Source organism: Bombina bombina, chromosome 12 (assembly GCF_027579735.1).
Source record: "Bombina bombina isolate aBomBom1 chromosome 12, aBomBom1.pri, whole genome shotgun sequence".
In the NCBI taxonomy this organism is placed as follows: Eukaryota; Metazoa; Chordata; class Amphibia; order Anura; family Bombinatoridae; genus Bombina; species Bombina bombina.
This window is the reverse complement of record NC_069510.1, coordinates 124,902,698-124,925,512: the sequence shown is the minus strand read 5'-3', so window position 1 is coordinate 124,925,512 and position 22,815 is coordinate 124,902,698. Positions and strand designations below refer to the sequence as shown.

General features: G+C 39.2%; 1 protein-coding gene across 1 annotated transcript in view; it reads left to right on the top strand.

Moving 5' to 3' along the window:
* NUP188 (nucleoporin 188) overlaps positions 1-22,815 on the top strand; it is a gene marked incomplete in the record, with an annotated part of 235,410 nt that overhangs the window by 29,855 nt on the left and 182,740 nt on the right. Inside the window, 3 exon segments of the mRNA XM_053696185.1 lie at positions 9,261-9,334; positions 22,581-22,665; positions 22,735-22,815. Coding sequence (XP_053552160.1) covers positions 9,261-9,334; positions 22,581-22,665; positions 22,735-22,815 — 240 coding nt within the window.

Here is a 22,815-nt window from a genome sequence, read left to right as displayed (position 1 = left end):
TATATGCACAGTTTATATCAGTAATTAAGTGCAGCATTACATAAAGTCTGCACACACAATAAATGTTTATATGTACAGTATATATCAGTAGTTAAGTATTAAATTACATAGTCTGCGCACACAATACATTTTAATATATATACAGTATATATCAGTAATTAAGTGCTAAATTACATACGGTCTGCACACACAATAAATGTTTATATATGTACAGTATATATAAATAATTAAGTGCTAAATTACATAAAGTCTGCACACACAATAAATGTTTATATATGCACAGTATACATCAGTAATTAAGTGCTACATTACATAACGTCTGCGCACACAATAAATGTTTATGCACAGTTTACATCAGTAATTAAGTGCTAAATTACATAAGGTCTGCACACACAATAAATGTTTATATATACACAGTATATATCAGTAATTAAGTGCTAAATTACATAAGGTCTGCACACACAATAAATGTTTTATATATGCACAGTATATATCAGTAATTAAGTGCTGCATTACATAAGGTCTGCACACACAATAAATGTTTTATATATGCACAGTATATATCAGTAATTAAGTGCTGCATTACATAAGGTCTGCACACACAATAAATGTTTATATATGCACAGTATACATCAGTAATTAAGTTCCGCATTACATAAGGTCTGCACACACAATAAATGTTTATATATGCACAGTATATATCAGTAATTAAGTGCTACATTACATAAGGCCTGCACACACAATAAATGTTTATATATGCACAGTATATATCAGTAATTAAGTGCTACATTACATAAGGTCTGCGCACACAATAAATGTTTATATATGCACAGTATATATCAGTAATTTAGTGCCACATTACATAAGGTCTGCACACACAATAAATGTTTATATATGCACAGTATATATCAGTAATTAAGTGCTACATTACATAAGGTCTGCACACACAATAAATGTTTATATATGCACAGTATATATCAGTAATTAAGTGCTACATTACATAAGGTCTGCACACAATAAATGTTTATATATGCACAGTATATAGCAGTAATTAAGTGCTACATTACATAAGGTCTGCACACACAATAAATGTTTATATATGCACAGTATATATCAGTAATTAAGTGCAACATTACATAAGGTCTGCACACACAATAAATGTTTATATATGCACAGTATATAGCAATAATTAAGTGCTAAATTACATAAGGTCTGCACACACAATAAATGTTTATATATGCACAGTATATATCAGTAATTAAGTGCAACATTACATAAGGTCTGCACACACAAATGTTTATATATGTACAGTATATATCAGTAATTAAGTGCTACATTACATAAGGTCTGCACACACAATAAATGTTTATATATGCACAGTATATATCAGTAATTAAGTGCTGCATTACAAAAGGTCTGCACACACAATAAATGTTTATATATGCACAGTATACATCAGTAATTAAGTGCTGCATTACATAAGGTCTGCACACACAATAAAGGTTTATATATGCACAGTATATATCAGTAATTAAGTGCCACATTACATAAGGTCTCCACACACAATAAATGTTTATATATGTACAGTATATATTAGTAATTAAGTGCTGCATTACATAAGGTCTGCACACACAATAAATGTTTATTTCTCTTGTTAAGTGTAGTCAGTCCACGGGTCATCCATTACTTATGGAATATATCTCTTCCTAACAGGAAGCTGCAAGAGGATCACCCAGCAGAGCTGCTACATAGCTCCTCCCCTCACATGTCATATTCAATCATTCTCTTGCAGCCTAACTAGATAGGTCGCTGTGAGAGGTCTGTGGTGTTTTTTAACTTAGTTTATTTCTACAATCAAAAGTTTGTTATTTTAAATGGCACCGGAGTGTGCTGTTTATTCTCAGGCAGCATTAGAAGAAGAATCTGCCTGCGTTTTCTATGATCTTAGCAGACGTAACTAAGATCCACTGGCTGTTCTCAGCTGAGGAGTGAGGTAACTTCAGAGAAGGGGAATAGCATGCAGGGCCCCCCCTGCAAATGAGGTATGTGCAGTAAATTATTTTTCTGAGGAATGGAATTGACTGAGAAAATACTGCTGATACCATTGTAAAGTAAGTTCAGCCTTAAATGCAGTGATAGCGACTGGTATTAGGCTGATGAGTGTGTGTACACTGAATGTATTTTTCTAAGGAATGGAATTGACTCTGAAAATACTGTTAATACTGAAATAATGTATGAGCCTTAACTGCAGTAAAAGCGACTGGTAGCAGGCTTATTAATAACAATTCATAACTTTTCAAATGTATGTTTAAAACGTTTACTGGCATGTTAATCGTTTTTTGTGAGGTACTTGGTGATAAAACTTATTGGGGCATGATTTTTACCACATGGCCATCTTTGTTTTCTGCATAGAAACAGTTTTCTGAGCTTCCCCACTGTTGTAATATGAGTGGGAGGGGCCTATTTTAGCGCTTTTTTGCGCAGTAAAAATTCAGTCACAATCTGTCTACTTCATCCTCCATGATCCAGATCGTCTCTAGAGAGCTCAGGGGTCTTCAAAATTCATTTTGAGGGAGGTAATCAGTCACAGTAGACCTGTGACAGTGTGTTTTGACTGTGAGAAAAACGTTAATTATTAAATTGTTAATCCGTTTTTGGGTATTAAGGGGTTAATCATCCATTTGCTGGTGGGTGCAATCCTTTGCTAACTTAATACATTTACTGTGAAAAATTGGTTGCTATAACTATTTTGGTTCATTGTTATTTCAACTGTGACAGCTTTTTGTGCTTCTTAAAGGCACAGTAGCGTTTTTTATATTGCTTGTAAATTTATTTAGAAAAGTATTTCCAAGCTTGCTAGTCTCATTGCTAGTCTGTTTAAACATGTCTGACACAGATGAATCTCTTTGTTCACTATGTTTAAAGGCCAATGTGGAGCCCAATAGAAATTTATGTACTAATTGCATTGATGCTACTTTAAATAAAAGTCAATCTTTACATGTAAAGAAATTATCACCAGACAATGAGGGGGAAGTTATGCCGACTAACTCTCCTCACGTGTCAGTACCTTCGCCTCCCGCTCAGGAGGTGCGTGATTTTGTGGCGCCAAGTACATCAGGGAGGCCCTTACAAATCACTTTGCAAGACATGGCTACTGTTATGACAGAAGTATTATCTAAATTGCCAGAATTAAGAGGCAAGCGCGATAGCTCTGGGTTAAGGACAGAGCGCGCGGATGAGGTGAGAGCCATGTCAGATACTGCGTCACAGTTTGCAGAACGTGAAGACGGAGAGCTTCATTCTGTGGGTGACGGATCTAATCCAGGGAGACTGGATTCAGAGATTTCTAATTTTAAATTTAAGCTTGAGAACCTCCGCATATTGCTAGGGGAGGTATTAGCGGCTCTGAATGATTGTAACACGGTTGCAATTCCAGAAAAATTATGTAGGTTGGATAGATAGTATGCTGTACCGGTGTGTACTGACGTGTTTCCTATACCTAAAAGGCTTACAGAGATTATTAGCAAGGAGTGGGATAGACCTGGTGTGCCCTTTTCCCCTCCTCCCATATTTAGGAAAATGTTTCCTATAGACGCCACCACACGAGACTTATGGCAGACGGTCCCTAAGGTGGAGGGAGCAGTTTCTACTTTAGCTAAGCGTACCACTATCCCGGTGGAGGATAGTTGTGCCTTTTCAGATCCAATGGATAAGAAATTAGAGGGTTACCTTAAGAAAATGTTTGTTCAACAAGGTTTTATCTTACAGCCCCTTGCATGCATTGCGCCTGTCACTGCTGCGGCGGCATTATGGTTTGAGTCTCTGGAAGAGGCCATTCGCACAGCTCCATTGGATGAAATTATGAACAAGCTTAAAGCACTTAAGCTAGCTAACGCATTTGTTTCTGATGCCGTCGTACATTTAACCAAACTTACGGCTAAGAACTCCGGATTCGCCATCCAAGCGCGCAGAGCGCTATGGCTTAAATCAGCTGACGTGACTTCTAAATCTAAATTGCTTAATATTCCTTTCAAAGGGCAGACCTTATTCGGGCCCGGCTTGAAAGAAATTATAGCTGACATTACGGGAGGTAAGGGCCATGCTCTACCTCAGGACAGGGCCAAATCAAAGGCCAAACAGTCTAATTTTCGTGCCTTTCGTAACTTCAAGGCTGGAGCAGCATCAACTTCCTCCGCTCCAAAACAGGAAGGAGCTGTTGCTCGTTACAGGCAGGGCTGGAAAGTTAACCAGTCCTGGAACAAGGGCAAGCAGGCCAAGAAACCTGCTGCTGCCCCCAAGACAGCATGAAGAGAGGGCCCCCTATCCGGAAACGGATATAGTGGAGGGCAGACTTTCTCTCTTCGCCCAGGCTTGGGCAAGAGATGTCCAGAATCCCTGGGCGTTGGAGATCATATCTCAGGGATATCTCCTGGACTTCAAAACTTTTCCTCCACGAGGGAGATTTCATCTTTCAAGGTTATCAGCAAACCAAATAAAGAAAGAGGCGTTTCTACGCTGTGTACAAGACCTTTTACTAATGGGGGTGATCCACCCAGTTCCGCGGACGGAACACGGGCAGGGATTCTATTCAAATCTATTTGTGGTTCCCAAGAAAGAGGGAACCTTCAGACCAATCTTGGACTTAAAAATCCTAAACAAATTTCTAAGAGTTCCATCATTCAAAATGGAAACTATTCGAACCATCCTTCCCATGATCCAAGAGGGTCAGTACATGACCACAGTGGATTTAAAGGATGCCTACCTTCACATACCGATTCACAAGGATCATTATCGGTACCTAAGATTTGCTTTCCTAGACAGGCATTACCAGTTTGTAGCTCTTCCCTTCGGATTAGCTACGGCTCCAAGAATCTTTACAAAAGTTCTGGGCTCACTTCTGGCGGTACTAAGACCGCGAGGCATAGCGGTGACTCCGTACCTAGACGACATTCTGATACAAGCGTCAAGTTTTCAAACTGCCAAGTCTCATACAGAGATAGTTCTGGCATTTCTGAGGTCGCATGGGTGGAAGGTGAACGTGGAAAAGAGTTCTCTATTACCACTTACAAGAGTTCCCTTTCTAGGGACTCTTATAGATTCTGTAGAGATGAAAATTTACCTGACAGAGGCCAGGTTGTCAAAACTTCTAAATGCTTGCCGTGTCCTTCATTCCATTCCACACCCGTCAGTAGCTCAGTGCATGGAAGTAATCGGCTTAATGGTAGTGGCAATGGACATGGTACCATTTGCGCGCCTGCATCTCAGACCGCTGCAATTGTGCATGCTAAGTCAGTGGAACGGGGATTACTCAGATTTGTCCCCCCCTACTAAGTCTGGATCAAGAGACCAGAGATTCTCTTCTATGGTGGCTCTCTCGGCCACATCTGTCCAAGGGGATGACCTTTCGCAGGCCAGATTGGACGATTGTAACAACAGACGCCAGCCTTCTAGGCTGGGGCGCAGTCTGGAACTCCCTGAAAGCTCAGGGATTATGGACTCAGGAGGAGAAACTCCTCCCAATAAATATTCTGGAATTAAGAGCAATATTCAATGCTCTCCTAGCTTGGCCTCAGTTAGCAACTCTGAGGTTCATCAGATTTCAGTCGGACAACATCACGACTGTGGCTTACATCAACCATCAAGGGGGAACCAGAAGTTCCCTAGCGATGTTGGAAGTCTCAAAGATAATTCGCTGGGCAGAGTCTCACTCTTGCCACCTGTCAGCGATTTACATCCCAGGCGTAGAGAACTGGGAGGCGGATTTTCTAAGTCGCCAGACTTTTCATCCGGGGGAGTGGGAACTTCATCCGGAGGTCTTTGCTCAACTGATTCTTCGTTGGGGCAAACCAGATCTGGATCTCATGGCGTCTCGCCAGAACGCCAAGCTTCCTTGTTACAGATCCAGGTCCAGCGACCCGGGAGCGGTGCTGATAGATGCTCTGACAGCCCCTTGGGTCTTCAACATGGCTTATGTGTTTCCACCATTCCCGATGCTTCCTCGTTTGATTGCCAAGATCAAACAGGAGAGAGCTTCGGTGATTCTGATAGCGCCTGCGTGGCCACGCAGGACCTGGTATGCAGACCTAGTGGACATGTCGTCCTGTCCACCGTGGTTTCTGCCTCTGAGACAGGACCTTCTAATTCAGGGTCCTTTCAAACATCCAAATCTAATTTCTCTGAGGCTGACTGCATGGAGATTGAACGCTTGATTCTATCAAAGCGTGGCTTCTCGGAGTCGGTTATTGATACCTTAATACAGGCTAGGAAGCCTGTTACCAGAAAAATTTAACATAAGATATGGCGTAAATATTTATATTGGTGCGAATCCAAGAGTTACTCATGGAGTAGGGTTAGGATTCCTAGGATATTGTCCTTTCTACAAGAGGGTTTAGAAAAGGGCTTATCTGCTAGTTCGTTAAAGGGACAGATATCTGCTCTGTCTATTCTTCTACACAAACGTCTGGCTGAAGTTCCAGACGTTCAGGCTTTTTGTCAGGCTTTAACTAGGATTAAGCCTGTGTTTAAGACTGTTGCTCCGCCGTGGAGCTTAAACTTAGTTCTTAATGTTCTTCAAGGCGTTCCATTTGAACCCCTTCATTCCATTGATATCAAGCTGTTATCCTGGAAGGTTTTGTTTTTGATGGCTATTTCCTCGGCTCGAAGAGTCTCTGAGTTATCTGCCTTACATTGTGATTCTCCTTATCTGATTTTTCATTCAGACAAGGTAGTTCTGCGTACTAAACCTGGGTTCTTACCTAAGGTAGTTACTAACAGGAATATCAATCAAGAGATTGTTGTTCCATCACTGTGTCCTAACCCTTCTTCAAAGAAGGAACGACTTTTACATAATTTGGACGTAGTCCGTGCCCTGAAGTTCTATTTGCAGGCAACTAAAGATTTTCGTCAAACTTCTTCCCTGTTTGTCGTTTACTCTGGACAGAGAAGAGGTCAAAAGGCTTCGGCTACCTCTCTCTCTTTTTGGCTTCGTAGCATAATACGTTTAGCCTATGAGACTGCTGGACAGCAGCCTTCTGAAAGGATTACAGCTCATTCTACTAGAGCTGTGGCTTCCACCTGGGCCTTTAAAAATGAGGCCTCTGTTGAACAGATTTGCAAGGCTGCGACTTGGTCTTCGCTTCACACCTTTTCAAAATTTTACAAATTTGACACTTTTGCTTCTTCGGAGGCTGTTTTTGGGAGAAAGGTGATTAAGGCAGTGGTTCCTTCTGTTTAATGTTCCTGCCTTGTCCCTCCCTTCATCTGTGTACTTTAGCTTTGGTATTGGTATCCCATAAGTAATGGATGACCCGTGGACTGACTACACTTAACAAGAGAAAACATAATTTATGCTTACCTGATAAATTTATTTCTCTTGTAGTGTGTTCAGTCCACGGCCCGCCCTGTCTTTAAGGCAGACCTAAATTTTAATTAAACTCCAGTCACCACTGCACCCTATGGTTTCTCCTTTCTCGTCTGCTTTGGTCGAATGACTGGATATGACATGTGAGGGGAGGAGCTATATAGCAGCTCTGCTTGGGTGATCCTCTTGCAGCTTCCTGTTAGTAAGAGATATATTCCATAAGTAATGGATGACCCGTGGACTGACTACACTACAAGAGAAATAAATTTATCAGGTAAGCATAAATTATGTTATATGCACAGTATGCATCAGTAATTAAGTGCTGCATTACATAAAGATCTGCACACACAATAAATGTTTATATATGCACAGTATATATCAGTAATTAAGTGCCACATTACATAAGGTCTGCACACACAATAAATGTTTATATATGCACAGTATATATCAGTAATTAAGTGCTGCATTACATAAGGTCTGCACACACAATAAATGTTTATATATGCACAGTATACATCAGTAATTAAGTGCTGCATTACATAAAGATCTGCACACACAATAAATGTTTATATATACACAGTATATATCAGTAATTAAGTGCCACATTACATAAGGTCTGCACACACAATAAATGTTTATATATGTACAGTATAAATCAGTAATTAAGTGCCACATTACATAAGGTCTGCGCACACAATAAATGTTTATATATGCACAGTATATATCAGTAATTAAGTGCCACATTACATAAGGTCTGCGCACACAATAAATGTTTATATATGCACAGTATATATCAGTAATTAAGTGCCACATTACATAAGGTCTGTACACACAATAAATGTTTATATATGTACAGTATATATCAGTAATTAAGTGCCACATTACATACACATAAGGTCTACACACACAATAAATGTTTATATATGCACAGTATATATCAGTAATTAAGTGCAGCATTACATAAGGTGTGCACACACAATAAATCTTTATATATGCACAGTATATATCAGTAATTAAGTGCTGCATTACATAAGGTCTGTGCACACAATAAATGTTTATATATGTACAGTATATATCAGTAATTAAGTGCTGTATTACATAAGGTCTGCACACACAATAAATGTTTATATATGCACAGTATATATCAGTAATAAAGTGCTGCATTACATAAGGTCTGCACACACAATAAATGTTTATATATGCACAGTATATATCAGTAATTAAGTACAGCATTACATAAGGTCTGCACACACAATAAATGTTTATATATGCACAGTATATAGCAGTAATAAAGTGCTGCATTACATAAGGTCTGCACACACAATAAATGTTTATATATACACAGTATATATCAGTAATAAAGTGCTGCATTACATAAGGTCTGCACAAACAATAAATGTTTATATATACACAGTATATATCAGTAATTAAGTGCTGCATTACATAAGGTCTGCACACACAAATGTTTATATAAGCACAATATATATCAGTAATTAAGTGCTGTATTACATAAGGTCTGCACACACAATAAATGTTTATATATGCACAGTATATATCAGTAATTAGGTGCCGCATTACAAAAGGTCTGCACACACAATAAATGTTTATATATGCACAGTATATATCAGTAATTAAGTGCTGCATTACATAAGGTCTGCACACACAATAAATGTTTATATATGCACAGTATATAGCAGTAATTAAGTGCTGCATTACATAAGGTCTGCACACACAATAAATGTTTATATATACACAGTATATAGCAGTAATTAAGTGCCATATTACATAAGGTCTGCACACACAATAAATGTTTATATATACACAGTATATAGCAGTAATTAAGTGCTAAATTACATAAAGTCTGCACACACAAGACTTTCATCTAAATATTTTTTTACAGGCTCAGATAAAAGAAGAGCTGAATCTGTACAGGGGAAGATTCCTTCAGGGACTGGCCTTCTACAAACCTCCCAGGTATAACAAAGAGAACAGTATTCTTCATTGATGTCTGCAAGTTCTGTAATGAAATGATTCAGTTGTGACTGTAAAGGGACATTACGTCATTTTATTAGATCGCACCATCTGCACAAGGGTTAAACGGACATAAATCTTTTTGTGATTCAGATATAACCTACAATTTTAAAAACTTTCTAATTAGCTCCTATTATCAAATTTTCTTTTTCTCGTTATTCATTTTCTTAAATTACTGACTTTAATAAACAAATCCTTATAATTTAAAGGGACATAAAGCCAATTTTTTAATTTTATGATTTAGATAGAAAATACAATTTTAAACAACTTACCAATTTACTTAAATTTTCACATTTGTTTAATTTTTTGTTATCATCTGTTTAAAAGCAGACACTAAAGCTCAGGAGTGTTCACGTGTCGCCTATCTAAGCCGGACAGATAGGTCAGCATGCTACGGCACTGTGGCTGAGCTCTGTAGAAACCTAAGGATTGCAGGTTCGATCCCCGGCGAGGTCCACTCAGCCTTTCATCCTTCCGAGGTTGATAAAATGAGCAGCGCCTTGAGACCGTTACGGGTGATTAGCTGCGCTTTACAAGTACCCAATACAATTGTTATACATTAACAAGAGCCCTAGATGGCAGCACTATTACCTGTCATGTAGTACTTTAGACTTGCATGCAGCCTACCTAGGTATCTCTTCAACAAAGAATAAAATAACTGCATCTTGCATGATGATAGAAGTAAATTGTATGTTTTTTTTAAATTGTATTCTCTATCTAAATAATTAAATAAATATTTTGGGTTTTATAGCACTTTAAAGAAATAATTAAAGTTTGGGAGCTGCAAGCATTACAGTTCCTTAGCAGGACGAGGCCTCTGATTGGCAGCTGTGGGTGACTGATGCTTCTGATTGGCTCAGGGGCTGTGTGCAGTGCTAGGGTTGGTTAAAAAATTACATTCTGTAACGATTTAGCGCTTGTGCGTTTTTGCTTTTGAATGCTGCCTTATAGGGACATTAATCAGACCGTTCAAAACAAAAATGTTCATGATGCATTTACAGCACATATGCTGTGAGTGCCTGTGCACTAGCATTCAACCACCAGACCGTCTCAGAGAGTCAGCAGTGGCTTGTGTGACACACATTAAAGTGATTTGTAAAGTTTAATGAATAAATGCCGTTTTTTAAAAATACTCTTAAAGGGACCCTAAACACCTTCTGTTTTCATGTAATTATCATTTTTTTTAATCCTTTTTTGTTGTTGTTTTTAACGTTATTTGTTTCTTCATGTTTTTATCTAGCCTCTGTTAAATTATTTTGTATTCTCAATGTTACTCCTAAACCACCGCCTACTGAATGCGGTGGTAGCCGCCATGTTGTAACGCACGTTGTATGCGATAACATATAGACTCGATGTGCACTCCCTTCTTCACTTCTGCGCAGACAAAGTAAAGTCTTTGCCGCTTCTATGAAGCTTGTTCTCATTAACTTTGTGAACGAGCTTCATAGATTTAGTTTTAATTGCAGCAGTTTTCACTGAATGACAGCTGTGTGATAGGACCGGCTTGTCAGTGCTCAGTGATTATTGTTATTCAGTTTCTCATGCCGCAAAGCTCAAAATCAGTTGTCCTGTGCCGGCTCTAGGTGACATCATTGAGGTGCGTGTGCACTGTGGTGGACCATTTGTTCCTGCAGTGCTTTATTGAGGGAAGGTGTGGGAGCTCAGTGTGGAATGGACATACACAGCCTTGGCAGCCATTCGCTAAGCCCTCTGTGCAAGGTAATTTTGAACCCACATTATCACACTTGTGATGATTCACAGGCGCCGCTAGTTATTTAAACTTTACCACCAAGTACTGTCATATATCACACCTCTCTACGTTGCTAACTGCATGGAACAGCCTCTTGCCACTTCCTCCAGATGCCTTGGCAACCACTTACCTCTTCCTTACCTCACATCTTCTGCTAACCATCCACAACCAGGTAGTATGGAAAGAAAAAAAACGAACCGCCGGCATAAATCGGCCCGCGGGCCACATGTTGGACACTAAATATTGAAAAATACAAAGCTTCCCAAAAAACTTGTTTAACCTGTAATTACTAAAAAAAAATTGATCAGTACAATAAGGGAAGTAACTGGTCACATCAGAAGCTGGGTATGAGGGCAGTATAACTGCAAAGGATTATATTAACCCCTTCACTGACAAAGTGATAGATAAAATCATTGTTACTCGTTTTCTGTCCTCTTCACTGATATAAATAAATATATATGTATTTATTTAATGCATTTTTACTGTACTTTTACTGGTTAATATAATCCTTTGCAGTTATACTGCCCTCATACCCAGCTTCTGATGTGACCGGCGGTTCGTTTTTTTTCTTTCCATACTACCTGGTTGTGGATGGTTAGCAGAAGATGTGAGATAAGGAAGAGGTAAGTGGTTGCCAAGGCATCTGGAGGAAGTGGCAAGAGGCTGTTCCATGCAGTTAGCAACGTAGAGAGGTGTGATATATGACAGTACTTGGTGGTAAAGTTTAAATAACTAGCGGCGCCTGTGAATCATCACAAGTGTGATAATGTGGGTTCAAAATTACCTTGCACAGAGGGCTTAGCGACTGGCTGCCAAGGCTGTGTATGTCCATTCCACACTGAGCTCCCACACCTTCCCTCAATAAAGCACTGCAGGAACAAATGGCCCACCACAGTGCACACGCACCTCAATGATGTCACCTAGAGCCGGCACAGGACAACTTGAAATAACAAATACAATCAATAGCTGATGCCGCTTCAAAATCTATTCTAGAGGGGAAAAAAAGCTAAAGATAATTGCTGCAAACTTTATAGCAGCAGTAGTTTTTTACTTATGCTGTGAGCGCGATGTCTACATGCGTGCGCGCTTACAGCAATAAGCACAGACTTCCACATTTGAGAACATCACTTTCACCATGTCTGCACGGATAGGTTACAAAGCGCAAGTAAAGAAAAGTGATTTGCATTTTAAAAACTAAAACGGCATTATGACTAAAAAAACAAACAAACAAACCCTAATGACAAGTGTTTAGGGTCCCTTTAAAGGGACAGTAAACACTAGGCCTGTCAAAAATAATCGTTTTGACGATGCATCGCGATGCGGCATGAAACGATTCTGCATCGATGCGCTGAGACGCGATAATCGATTAACGTTACCCACGTGACCAGCCTCCAGGAAACGTAAAAGAAAGTGCGCGAAAGTGCGCGGTACATCGTTTTGACGTCACTGACGTCACGTCACCCAATAAAGCAACATGGGCGCTCATGGGCGGTCTCTTGAAGTGCCGAAGTTACGCAGTAGGAGCAAAGCAGCAAAGCAGGAGTTTGTTGCCTGAGATTGATGATGGTACACGGCGGTATACTACAGCTACACGGCGGGCTCATTTTTATTTTGTGGGAGACAGAGGAGGAGACCTATGGTGAGAATTAGACTAACTAACTGTTTGTTTAGTTAATAGTTACCAAAACGTTGTACATTTTGCCAATGCCATGCCATAATTGCCATTGCCATGCCTGCCTATTGCCTCAACTGCCTACTACTTGCCAATAGGTAAGAGCAAATCAATAAGGGGTACACAATCACATTTATTACACAATAAGGGGTAACAATTAAATACTTGCCTTATTTACTTAACGTAGTATGCTGAGCTGACTGAGGCTCAGGCTGCTGCATAATTAATTGCTGCATTATTGAATAATATTGCATATATAAAAAATGTATTATAAATAAATATAGTATACTATTATTGTCTAATAATGTCTCTATTAGTCTAATCTGTATCTATATCTACATGTTTTTCACATGGATGGATGGCCTGGTCTGAAGTTCTAATATTTTAATAATATATTAATTCAAGAAAGTGCATGCAATTTTAAACAACTTTCCCTATTATATAATTTGCTTATCCTTTGTTGAAATGCATAGCCTCCTCCTTGTGCACAAAGTATTATATACTTAGTAAGTAATGTGTGTGCTGTGCAATGCATTGCTAATATGTCATCAACAAACGATATCTGAGAAGTATGAAGCAAATTAAATAATAGAAGAGTTAGTTATGATGTTTATTTAAAATTGTATTCTCTATCTGAATCATGAAAGTAAATGTTTGGGTTTTTGCACCTTTAAGTGTGTAATATATTACAGTAACTGTGTCAGTGAGTGAGTGATGTCCCCTGCAATTATCACAATGCAATTTGTTTTAAAATTTATGTTCGCAAAATGTATGGCATTGGCAAAGTAGTTGAAGTTACTAGTACTTGTTGATTTTACATTTGCGGCTTGACATTTTGACAACTGGAACTTAGTGTATTTTCTTTTTTTTTTAACACTGACAGAGTTTGACGTTGACAACAACATCATCCGTCACATATGTACATGTCATGCTAAAATGACAGAGGGAGACAAAAAAGATAGAGAGATAAAAAATGCACCTAGCATTTTAAAAGCAAGCATCTGGGCACATTTTGGATTTTATGAACATACTGGAAAGCACGAATTGGACAAGACACACGCGGTTTGTAAAGCCTGTCACACAAAAATTAAATACCTAGGGAATACTACTAACTTGAGAAATCACGTTAGACGTTTTCACTCTGAGATGCTAACCCCTGCCGCTGTCGCCAGTGCCACTGCCAAGGAAATAACAAGACTAGCTGAAGCTCATCAGCCAAGAATTGATGCAATGCTGTCAACTTTGCCACCCAACTCTGAAAAAGGGAAGAGAATAACCAAAGCTGTGGCAACTTTCATAGCGAAGGACCTACGGCCTTACTCTGTTGTGGAAAACCTTGGGTTTCGCAACCTGTTGAAGACACTAGAGCCACGTTATAAGATCCCGTCACGCAATCACTTAACAGAAAACGTTATACCTGCACTCTACCAAGAAACAAAAGCTCAGGTAATTGCATCAATGAGCCAAGCCAGTCGAGTCGCACTAACGTGTGATTCATGGACTTCAGTCACGACGGAGTCTTATGTAACAGTAACTGCACATTACATTAGCAAGGACTGGAAGATCTTGTCGCATGTGCTGCAAACGAGAGCAGTTTATGAGTCTCACACGGGTTCTCATCTGGCGGAGCTACTGTCTCGTGTCGTGGAAGAATGGCAGCTGTCCGATAAATCTGTAGTGCTTGTGACCGACAATGCTTCGAACATGATTGTTGCTGCTCAAGTTGGAAAATTCCCTCATGTAAAATGCTTCGCCCATACACTGAATCTCGCATCCCAGCGGGCGCTGAAAGTGGCCACGCTCTCCAGGCTTTTAGGCAGAGTGCGACGAATATCAACATTTTTTCACCGCAGCACTACAGCAAACCACTGTCTGAAAGAAAAACAGAAATGTCTTGGCCTGAAGAATCATAAGCTAATAACTGATGTGACAACAAGGTGGAACAGCTCATATGACATGGTCGAGAGGTTCCTAGAACAGCAACCTGCAATCTGTGCCACATTGTTGTCTCCAGAAGTCAGAAAAAGTGAGTCAGATCTCTGCACTCTCAACGAAACAGATGTGTCAAATGCAGAGGATGCTGTGAGTGCATTAAAGCCAATGAAAGATGCAACCACACTGATGTCAGAAGAGCGCAATCCAACTGTTTCTCTCATTGCCCCTCTAAATGCACAACTGCTCCAGAACATGACAGACACCATGGGAGACACACCCATGATCCATGAGATCAAGAATGCCATCAAAACAGATCTCCTGAAGAGGTACAGCAGTGAGGCAGAGAAGAAGATACTTTATACAGCCTCTGCCCTGGATCCTCGTTTTAAGGGACTGCCTTTTATTCTCACAGAGGAGGAGAGATTGGAGATATACAGAGGAGTGACTGAGGAGGCTGCATCCTTGGAGGTAATTTTAATTGCATCATGTTTCTTGAATAGATGTGAGCTGTTGTATGCATTTATTTATGCATTACTGTCTCTCTGAGCACACACATAGCATTAGCTGGCTGGCTGCTCGAGGTAATAATGAATGCTATTTTTTCTATTCTTTTGTTCAAACACAGATTGAGTGTACTAGTACAGTTACATCTAGGAGGACAAACGTGGATGAAGTGCCACTGCCTGAGGGAAAAGAAACTCTGGAAGAAGAATCAGCCATCGAGGAGGATAACCCTTCTCCTCCCAAAAGAAAGTCCACATCGCTTCTCATGACTTTGCTGGGACAGTCTTTCACTGACACTGAAGGTACAATAGAACCCAAGACCCCCTATGCCAAGGCTGAAGAGGAAATAGAGAAATATTGTAAAGCCCCATCTCTGCCTCTCACTGAAGACCCTTTGAAATGGTGGCATGTACATGAGGTCATATTTCCCCTCCTCTCTCATTTGTCAAAGCGATACTTGTGTATCCCAGGTACAAGCGTGTCTGCAGAGCGGGTTTTCTCCACTGCAGGAGATGTGGTAACGGCTAAAAGAAGCACCCTCAAACCAGAGCATGTGGATCAACTAGTGTTCTTACAGAAAAACCTACATATTCCATAATTCTGAGTAGTGATTCAGGTTTATAATATTAATATTTAATGTTTTTTGGCACATCCAGAAGAAAGTGCTGTGTGCCCCACTGCCCAGTGCAGACTACTGTTAAGTTATTTTATATTTGTTACTGTTATATAGCTTATAGCTTTTTGAAAAATGAAGCTTAAAACCTTGAGTAAATCTTTGTTGGATCACAAAATATACTAGTACACTACACGACACGACCGACCACGTCACTCTGTCACAGTCACACACACACACACACAATACAAAAGAAACAACACACAACTGCACACACCTCATGTGTGCGTGTCAGTGTCACCCTTCACCATGATTCACTCTTTTTATGATGTGTGTTTTTTTTGGTATTGTTTGACTGTGTGTGACTGTGACTGTGTGTGTGTTGTGTAACAATATATTTGTGATCCCATAAAGATATTGATAATCAAAGTTAGTAAATCTAGTAGTTCAATGCTACTTCTTGTATAATGTCTATTACTACTTCTAGTGTTACTGTGATGTTTGCCAATCAGGAAGTGCTCTGTTTTGTAGATGTTGTGCTATTGTTTACAGCACACCCCTGTATTGTTTGCAATGCAGTGAGTGCATAGTGCACACTGCATAAGGGATTATTAATATTATTCATTCACACTAAAAAATTGTCTATTTTAAATAGACCCTTTAAGAAAGATATCATATGTTTTTGTTTATGATCCCAATCCCAAATGCCATCCCACCCACTCCCAGGCAGATCTGTAGGGGTTAACCGAATATAACCAACCAGTTAACAATAACAATGTGTGTACTGCAGTGTCTAACTGTCTCTTTATGAGTGTGTGAGTGTGTCTGTGAGTGAGTGCCAGTTTGAAAAGTTTGTATGTATCTCATTCTCTATGAGTGTGTGTGAGATGAGTGTATTAACTGCCTTTGAATTTTTTTGTTTGTATGTGATTGTGTGTCTGTCCCAGTGTCACTGTCTAAGTGTCTATGAGTGTGAGTGTGACTGTGGCTGACTGTGGTGCCATTGAATGTTTTTGTTTGTGTGTGTGTCCCACTGTGTCTCTAGTGTCTGAGTGTCTAGTGAGTGTGACTGTCTAACTGTCTATGAGTGCACTATGCAGAGAGTGAGACTGAAGCCAAACCCCACTATAGGGGAAGGAAAAGCCTTGAGTAAACCTTGAGTAAATCTTTATTGGATCACAAATATACTGTGCACTACAGACAGTACAGCACACACACAGTGCCACACACAACAGCACAATACAAAAATAAAGCACACACACCTCAGGTGAGTGGCGTGCCACCCTTTCTTCACCATGATTTACTCCTTGATGTCTGTGTCCTTTTTTATGTATTGTTTGTTTGTGTGTGACTGCTGTGTACTGTTCAGTGACAGACTCAGTCACTATTCAGTTGTGTGTAGTACTGCTTTAACAGTAACTAATAACTAACTAATTATATTTGTGATCCCATAAAGATAATATAATCATCAAGAAGAAACTGTAGTTATAGTAGTTCAGTTCAATGCTACTTGTTTTAAATGTCTCTCTCTCAGTCTCTAGTACTATTGTAAGTCTGTAACTGTGTAAACTAATTGTATATGTCACAATCACATGTGTGTTGTGTGCACACTCTGTGCTGTGTGTTGTGTTCCAGATTCTTCACGTGATGTTTGTTTGCCACAAATTGACAGTCATGAAGGCACAGTGGACTGCACCTGTAATTTTGTACCTATAAGGGATTTATGTTTTGTTTTCTGAGGACAATTTTCACACAAATAAGGTATTATGGTGGTAACTTAAGCTTAACCTATCTATTTGGGTTTTAATTTAATGTCTATTATATTATTATTACTAAGTAAGTAAAGAAATTAAATTAAAACCAACATAGATAGGTTAGACATTTATTTGTTGTTCATGTTTCTTTACAAGTGTATAGTGTACTACTTACTAATATATAATATATACATTTAAATATTTTCTTTTACTGAAGAAGTACACTGTGAGCACTGCACTTTTTACACTACGTACTCTGTAACTACAGTTTGATGCCATAATATTGTTTCCAAACCAATACAACAATTGCCATTTAGTATTTACTGTTCTATAAACTGTTGTTGTCTGCTGTGTTCAGACTTTGCCACAGGAAGAGTGTCCTTTTTTGAGCTAATAAAATAAAAAAAGAGTTTATTTCAATACTTTGACTTCTTGAATTTTTTTTTCTGAAAAATTTAAAAATTGGGCAGAAATAGTGCAGTAATCGTGATGCATCGCGATGCATCGTAGAATCGAATCGTATCGAATCGTTACGATGATAATCGTAATCAAATCGAATCGTGAGACAGGTGAAGATGCGCAGCTCTAGTAAACACCAGAATTGTTGTTGTTTAAAAATTTAGTTAATCCCTTTATCACCCATTCCCCAGTTTTGCATAACTAACACAGTTAAATTAATATACGTTTTACCTCTGTGATTACCTTGTATCTAAGCCTCTACAGACTGCCCCCTTATATCAGTTATTTTGACAGACTTGAATTTTAGCCAATCAGTGCTGACTCCTAGGAACTCCCCGTGCGTGAGCTCAATGTTATCTATATAAAATACATGCAGTAATGCCCTCTAGGGGTAAAAAAACTGTCAAAATGTTTTCAGATTAGAGGCGGCCTTCAAGGTCTAAGAAATTAGCACATGAACCTCCTAGGTTTAGCTTTCAACAAAGAATACCAAGAGAATAAAACAAAATTGGTAATAAAACAAAATTGGAAAGTTGTTTAAAATTACATGGCCTACTTGACTGTCCCTTTAATAAACATGGGCACTTTAATTCATTAAACTTTCCAACAATTCTTCTTTTTTAACCCCTTAATGACCAAGGACATAGCCTGCACGTCCTCAGGGATTTCAAGTTGTGGAAGCGATCGTGATTGCTTCCAGACGCTTTCAAGGTTTTGCAGTGATGCCTCGATATTGAGGCATGACTGTAATACCTTTTTTTTACCAACCGATGCAGAGAGAGCGCTAGTACTAATACATTGAAGGTGATGGGATGGAGGGAGAGGGAAAGGGGGGGGTAATTAAATATAAAGAAATGGATCTGGGAGGGGGAAGGGGGGAGGCTATTGAGGGGGGCAGCTACACTACAAAAAATGGGCTTTTATGCCAACCCCCCCCCCCCCCCCCCCCCCCAAAAAAAAAAAAAAAAAAAAAAACTGGGTACCGGCACCCAAGATGGTGGCAAATAGAGGGGGGAGGGTTAGAGAGCTGTTTGGGGGGGCATTAGGGAGGTTTGGGGCCAAGGGGGATCCAACACTGCAGAATAAATAAATAAAAAAATGTAAGAAGAAAAAGCCTTTTATTTTAGTACTGGCAGACTTTCAGCCAGTACTTAAAATGGCGGTGACAATTGTGGGGTGGGGAAGAGAACTGTTTGAGGAGGGTCAAGGAGGGATCAGGGGGTGAGATATGTCAGGTGGGAGGCTGATCTCTACACTAAAGCTAAAATTAACCCTACAAGCTACCTAATTAACCCCTTAATTGCTGGGCATAATAAAAGTGTGGTGCGCAGCGGCATTTAGCGGCCTTCTAATTACCAAAAAGCAATGCTAAAGCCATAAATGTTTGCTTTTACTGAGCAAAGGGGATGCCAGAGAAGCATTTACAACCATGTGTGCCATAATTGCATAAGCTGTTTGTAAATAATTTCAGTGAGAAACCTAAAGTTAGTGAAAAAATTAACTCTTTTTCATTTGGCAGTGAAATGGTGGCATGAAATATACCAAAATGGGCCTAGATCAATCATTTGGGTTGTCTACTAAAAAAAAAAAATTTATACATGTGACGGGATATTCAGGGATTCCTGACAGATATCAGTGTTATAATGTAACTTATGCAAATTTTGGAAAAAAATGGTTTGGAAATAGCAAACTGCTACTTGTACTTATTGCCCTATAACTTGCAAAAAAAGCAAAGAACATGTAAACATTGGTTATTTCTAAACTCAGGACAAAATTAAGAAACTATTTAGCATGGGTGTTTTTTTGGTGGTTGTAGATATGTAACAGATTTTGGGGGTCAAAGTCAGAAAAAAGTGTGTTTTTTCCATTTTTTTCATCATATAAAAATAAAATATAGTAAATTATAAGATATGATGACAATAATAGTATCTTTAGAAAGTCCATTTAATGGCGAGAAGAACGGTATATAATATGTGTGGATACAGTAAATGAGTAAGAGGAAAATTACAGCTAAACATAAACACCGAAGTAATGTAAAATTAGTCCTGGTCCCAAATGGTAAGAAAATTGAAAAGTGCTGTGGTCACTAAGGGGTTAAAATAGAAACATAGATATTGACGGCAGATAAGAGGCATAGGCCCAGCAAGTCTGCCCCACCTTACCTAACAGTATAAACTTATCTAGTTCGTAGGATAGCCCTATGCTTGTCCCATACATTTTTAAAGTCCCCCACAGTGTTTGTTGCTACTACCTCTTGAGGAAGTTTATTCCATAAATCAATCACTCTTTCTGTAAAGAAGCTTCCTCAAATTACTCCTGAATCTACTACCCTTTAGCTTGAGCTCATGACCCCTTGTTCTTGAATTTTCCATTTTATGTAAAATACCCACAGCCTCAGTTTTACTAAACCCTTTAATGTACTTGAAAGTTGCTATCATATCACCTTTCCCTTCTCTCCTCTAAGCTATACATATTTAGGTCATTGAGCCTATCCTGGTAAGTTTTATTTTTTAGACCATGTACCATTTTGGTAGCCCTCCTTTGCACAGATTCAAGTTTGTTAATATCCTTCTGAAGATATGGTCTCCAGAACTGCACACAATACTCAAGATGAGGCCTAACTAATGATCTATAAAGTGGCATAAGAACCTTACTATTTCTGCTGCAAATACCTCTACCAATACATCCAAGCATTCTGCTAGCCTTACTCGCTGCATTACTACATTGTTTACTAAGTTTTAAATCATCTGAAATAATAATTCCCAAGTCCTGTTCCTCATCTGTAATAGTCAGTAAAGTGTCATTGAGTCTGTAATTAACATTTGGATTTTTCTTCCCTAAATGCATTATTTTACACTTTGCTGTGTTAAACTTTAGATCCCAGTCGTTTGTCCAATCCTCCAATTGTTGTATATCACTTTTCATTTTGTCTACCCCCCCCGGAACATCCACTCTGTTACAAATTTTTGTATCATCTGCAAAGAGACATACTTTCCTGTGTAGCCCTTTGCTGATATCGCAGATAAATATGTTAAACAAAACAGGCCACAGAACTGACCCCTGAGGAACACCACTAGTAACAGCCCCCTCTGCTGAATGAACTCCATTTACTAAGACACTTTGTTTTCTGCCCTTAAGCCAGCATTCCACCCAGTTCACAATTTTTGAATCTAGACCAAGGAGATACAGTTTGTGAATTAGTTTATGGTGTGGGACGGTGTCAAATGCTTTGCTGAAATCTAGATATGCTACATCAACTGCTCCCCCCTTGTCTAATACTTTTGTTACATAATCAAAGAAGTCAATTAGATTAGTCTGACATGATCTCCCTGAAGTAAAACCATGCTGATTTTGGTCCTCTAAATTGTTTGTCTTTATGTAAGTCATAATTCTTTCTTTTAAGAGGCTTTCCATTAATTTCCCTACTACTGAAGTTAAACTAACTGGCCTGTAGTTGCCAGATTCTTCTCTACTGCCCTTTTTATGAAGAGGTATTACATTTGCTATTCTCCAATCATCTGGGACAGCTCCTGTTAATAGTGACTGATTAAACCGATCAGTTAATGGGACGGTTAGCACTGATCGAAGTTCTTTTAAAACCCTTGGATGAATATTATCAGGACCCACTGCCTTTTTAACATTTATTTTTGATAATGCTAACAAAACCTCATCCTCTGTAAAAAGATTACTGTTAAGCTTGTTTCTATTTTTCGTAGCATCCCTTAATGTAGACATTGTATCTTCACAATCTTTTGTGAAAACAGAACAGAAGTAATCATTGAGACAGTCTGCAATCTGCTTATCTCCTTTTATTATTCCAGCATCAACTGATTTCAATTTTACTTTCAAAATACTTACCTTTCTTTCTGGAAAACAGATCGGCGATCCTCTGCCCACAGCTCTTGCTTTAGTTAGCACAGCATTGACGATTTCCAGCTTCCTCCAATCGTTGCTTGTCCCCTTTGGCGTCCAGCTCGTGAGGCCACGCAATGATTGGAGGAAGCCGGATTCGTCATCGCTGTGCTAACTACAGCAGGAGCTGCGGGCAGAGGATCACCGGTCTGTTTTCCATAAAGAAAAGGTAAGTATTTTAAGATTACATCGTTGTAAAGTTTAGTGAATGAAAGTGGCCCTGTTTTTAAGAGTATTGTTACAAACTGGGCACTTCTTCCCTAAAGGAGAGAAAAATGGACTTTGTGGAATCCCTAAAATGTAAATTGTTCTGTAACCTTACCATACTTGGACTTGTGATTATGTGAAACTTTTCTTGCATATGTTGTAATAAAAACACTTATTAATATTGACTGACATACACACCACCGTCAGATGTTTGTACCCACTAGTCCCTGTGCGTGAAACAGGGATAGCTTTTACTAGGCTTGTGCATTCGGCTGTTTCGTTAGGGAATGAATAACCAAGATGGCGCCCACCAGCAGCATGTGGCTAGTTTCCTGTGACGTTGTTTTATCTTATGATGACATGCAGCTTATTTACAATTGCAGCACAAGCTCAGCTGACCGTGTTAAAGCCAACAAGGATGTGTTACCAGCCCTGAAGGAGCTCGGGCTGAGAATCAGCAAGTTCCTGGTGAGCTAACGTTTATTGGTCAGGGTATTTGGTGGCGTATGAAGGGGACTAACTGACTTGTTTGCACAGGGGCTGGATGAGGAGCAGAGTGTTCAGTTGCTGCAGTGTTATCTTCAGGATGATTACCGAGGGACGCAGGACTCCATAAAG